Source organism: Hordeum vulgare, chromosome 7H (assembly GCF_904849725.1).
Source record: "Hordeum vulgare subsp. vulgare chromosome 7H, MorexV3_pseudomolecules_assembly, whole genome shotgun sequence".
In the NCBI taxonomy this organism is placed as follows: domain Eukaryota; kingdom Viridiplantae; phylum Streptophyta; class Magnoliopsida; order Poales; family Poaceae; genus Hordeum; species Hordeum vulgare.
This window is the reverse complement of record NC_058524.1, coordinates 163,872,685-163,876,316: the sequence shown is the minus strand read 5'-3', so window position 1 is coordinate 163,876,316 and position 3,632 is coordinate 163,872,685. Positions and strand designations below refer to the sequence as shown.

General features: G+C 48.7%; 1 protein-coding gene across 4 annotated transcripts; it reads right to left on the bottom strand.

The window, feature by feature from the left end:
• Window positions 1-207: 207 nt before the first annotated feature.
• Window positions 208-1,881, bottom strand: LOC123413023 (NADPH-dependent aldo-keto reductase, chloroplastic-like). Of its 4 annotated transcripts, XM_045105968.1 has the most exons (7): window positions 1,678-1,857; window positions 1,518-1,568; window positions 1,366-1,442; window positions 1,188-1,275; window positions 838-1,110; window positions 524-754; window positions 208-457 (listed from the first exon to the last, which is right to left on the bottom strand). In XM_045105968.1, exons 1-7 carry the CDS (start codon window positions 1,786-1,788, stop codon window positions 374-376), a joined length of 915 nt encoding a protein of 304 aa, XP_044961903.1. In that variant the 5' UTR covers window positions 1,789-1,857; the 3' UTR covers window positions 208-373. The 4 variants fall into 4 exon arrangements, with proteins under 4 accessions (XP_044961903.1, XP_044961905.1, XP_044961902.1 ...); XM_045105970.1 differs by having other exon boundaries at window positions 208-754; window positions 1,678-1,881; XM_045105967.1 differs by having other exon boundaries at window positions 208-754; window positions 1,366-1,421; window positions 1,678-1,859.
• Window positions 1,882-3,632: the final 1,751 nt, after the last annotated feature.

Here is a 3,632-nt window from a genome sequence, read left to right as displayed (position 1 = left end):
GATGCATGTCCAATAGGGAAGGTGTCAGGTGACATTCCGGGTGTAAAAATATATGGACGATGATGAGTAATAGAACAGATGGACAAGAAAAGTATGAACATGATCGTCAACGATGTCCTCTAATCTTTACAGATTTTTCTATGTATCATTAACGCAACATGTCAATTTTATCTAACATAAAAAAAGTAAATATGAGGAATTACCGTGTTAAAAGTCAGTAAAATCTGATATTTTAATAAAAGTTCCACTAAATAAGGTAATATGTGTGACAAATGTACAACTACAAGGTAAAACCCGGAATTCACTCTTCTATATATATATGCTTCTATTCCTCGGCTCCTTTCTAGTCGCAGATTCCGGCGCTGATTTTCAGTTATATCTCACCATCCCAGAGCTCGTCCATCGTTTTGTAAATGCTCCGAGGGTGCACCAATGAATCGTTCCTGATTCGCTTAACCTGTTCACCACGAAGAACACGTTCATTTTCTGCACTCACGGATATAACTGAAAAAGGGCTCTGCACCTGTTCAATTTCAGAAAACTTGGCACACAGTTCTTGAGGAATAGACCAGCCAAACAGGTCAATGTTCTCCTTCAACCTCGACTCATTCGCACTTTTAGGAAGCACGCTCTGACCCTGCTGGATGCCCCATCGTAGAGCGACCTGTGCCGGCGTTCTCCCCAAGCTCTCGGCTATCGATGTCACCACCGGGTTATCCGCGACGACTTTCATCCTACCTAGCGGCGCATACGCCTGCAGAAGGAAGAACGTGAGTAAAATGCCAAGAACTCTTACATGCCAAAGCTTTAATATGTACTAGTACCAGTTTAACTCACAGAGAAATGAACTCCATTGGTGCGGCAGAAGGCTCTGAGCTTGGCCTGCTGCCAACCAGGGTGGCACTCCACCTGATCAACGGCCGGAGGAACACGGGCCACAGCGAGCAGATCGGCCAGCTTCTTGGTCGAAAAATTGCTTACGCCTATTGCGCGAGCCTTGCCTGAATCGTACAGCTTCTCCATTGCCCGCCAGGTCTGGGGCATATCGAGCTCGACAAAATTCTCAGGGCTCAGCTCACTGCCTTTCTTTATCTGAAAGGGCCAGTGAATCTACCAAGATCCCAAAGTCAGTGTCAAAGAAAGGGCAGGCTTACTTCATCTGTACGCACAGGCTCAACCTAAGTTACCAGGTGCAGGTCAAGATAATCCAGCTGCAGATCATTCAGAGTGGTGTCGATTGCCGACGGAACGTCTTCGGGCGCGAGATCGCTGCACCTGCGTAGCTTGATGCTCCGGATGTTACGAGACTGATGGGCATGAGCAGATCGAAAAGAAATTCGTTAACAAAGATATCAAAGGGAATACCATATCTTCGAAGTGATGAAGAGGTCTTCTCGTTTGACGACGCCTTCATCGAGGACCTTGTTCAATGCAACGCCAATCTAGGACCACCACATTAAGGGCAAGTGGGCAACACTGGTATTGGAGACACAGATTACAGGATAGATTAGGACTACCTCCTTCTCGTTCTTGTACAGCGGCGCGCAGTCGATGTGCCGGTACCCGGCCTGCCATGGCAATTGGCAAGCAAGCAAACAGAATCAAGGTCCGGGCTGAAGCAGCACCCACAAAGCATTCCTCTCTGAGCAAAACAAGCGGGACAGCATTATTTTTTACCTTGATGGCAGCGGTGACCGCGCCGGCGACGACGCCGGAGCCGGACTTGTAGGTGCCGAGGCCTACCGAGGGGATGCGTCCCCCGGTGTTGAGCGTGAAATAGGTGGCCATCTTCTTCCTCCTTTTCTCTCCTCTTGGTCGCTCGGGACGGCGTCGAGCTGGACACCGTTTGGACCTACTCCCTCCGTCCGGAACGCGACGGAAACTGAGCTGCCGCGGGCTGACATGTCCCGGTCAGTCCAGCGCTCGTGCCTAGATACACCACTGTTGTTCTTCTTTTTGTTCGAGAGAGAATTCCGCACTGTGGTTTTGTGAACGGAATGTAGTGCTCAGCGCCTCGGCACGCCTGTTTGATTCACCGTATGGAAATGCAAGGGATGTGATGTGAGTGATCTTTCATTGCAGGATTAGTTAGGTGTATTGTTGTGGTTGTGAACGCGACATCCTCTATTTTTAACAGCTACAACCCATTATTTAATGGGAAACGTTTTCCGCCCGGGCGCCGGCTGAACGTTCGGTCGGACGCACGCGCGTCGTCGATCTCCTCTTTTATCTCACGATCTCCTCCCCATCCTTACGGCTCGCGTGTGGTGCGACACATGGTCGAAGGGACCCACAATCTGTGCGCCCCTGCGCTACTGCCGTCGCCGTGCCGGTCCCTGCCCCCGTCGACCCGCCCGGATCGTCAGTTTCCGCCACCGTTGACCGTCCGCATCATCGGATCCAGCCTTCGCCCGTCGTCCTCGTCGCCTGCCGCCATGGCCAGGCGCACGTATACAAGTGTTACAAACGTCACCCAAAATTGCTGCAACGGCTATTTAAAAAAGCTTCAAAACCCAAAATGAAAAAGCGTCAACCAGGCATATGATAAGCTGCAAGCGGTCATTCGCCATGACGGAATGCTGCAACCATTAACATAAAGTGCTACAAGCGTTGATTAAAAAAGCTGCAACCATACATATAGAAAGCTGCAAGCGGTCATTGCAATGGCGGAATGCTGCAACCGTTGACATAAAATGCTACAAACGTTGATGAAAAAAGCTGCAACCAGACATATAAAAGCTGCAAGCGGTCATTGCTATGGCGGAATGCTGCAACCGTTGACATAAAATGCTACAACCGTTGTTGAAAAAACTGCAGCGAAGGACCGACAAGGCGTTCACGTTTGTTGGCTCTGCAAGGACGACGACCGGAGAAGGACCCCTCGACCGTCAGGTGGCAGGGGGGAAAGGGGAGGGGCGGGGGGAGCACCGCTGCGCGCTGGACGAGGATGGTCGGCGAGGCGCTCGCGTTCGTGGCTCGAGGTTGAGGACGAAGACGAGACTTGACGGTTCAAGGCCCCCCGATCCGACGGTTGATGTGTGACTAGCACGAGCGCTCGCGCCGGCGCGCCGGCGCCCTCACTTCCCTTATTTAATTTTCTTCTCAATGCAACAATGTCACATCATCAAATCATGCATGAAGTCATAAGTTACTTTTTTCATTAATCTCTTCATACAGAACATACCACCTCATGCATTAATTTTTCACAGGAAATTAAGTCATGTAAGAAAGTTTTATATATTTTTTGCATTAATTTTAGTCTTCTACCACGTATCCATGCAATTTTAACAAGGTTTCCGCCGCAACGCGCGCGACATCGTCTAGTTCTTATAACTACTGCGGACATGGTTCTTCCCCCTCCCCCTGTCTCTTTTAAACTTTCGACCTATTCATCTTCAATCATTGCAATACAATGAGTGTGAGAAATAATCTTAAACAACACAACCCACTAGTTAATTTTCTTCTCCATGCAACAATGCCACATCATCAGGTCATGCATGGAGTCATAAGTTACCTTTTCCATTAATCTCTTCATGCAAAACATACCACCTCATGCATTATTTTTTCACGGGAAATTAGGTCATGTAAAAAAGTTTTATATTTGTTTTTTGCATAAATTTTAGTATTCTACC

Coding starts and splice junctions, on each gene's coding strand:
- LOC123413023 (XM_045105970.1), bottom strand. CDS start 1,788: ATGGCCACCTATTTCACGCTCAACACCGGGGGACGCATCCCCTCGGTA. Junction 1,569..1,677: donor CGGTCACCGCTGCCATCAAG/GTAAAAAATAAT, acceptor TTGCCATGGCAG/GCCGGGTACCGGCACATCGA. Junction 755..837: donor CCAATGGAGTTCATTTCTCT/GTGAGTTAAACT, acceptor TTCCTTCTGCAG/GCGTATGCGCCGCTAGGTAG.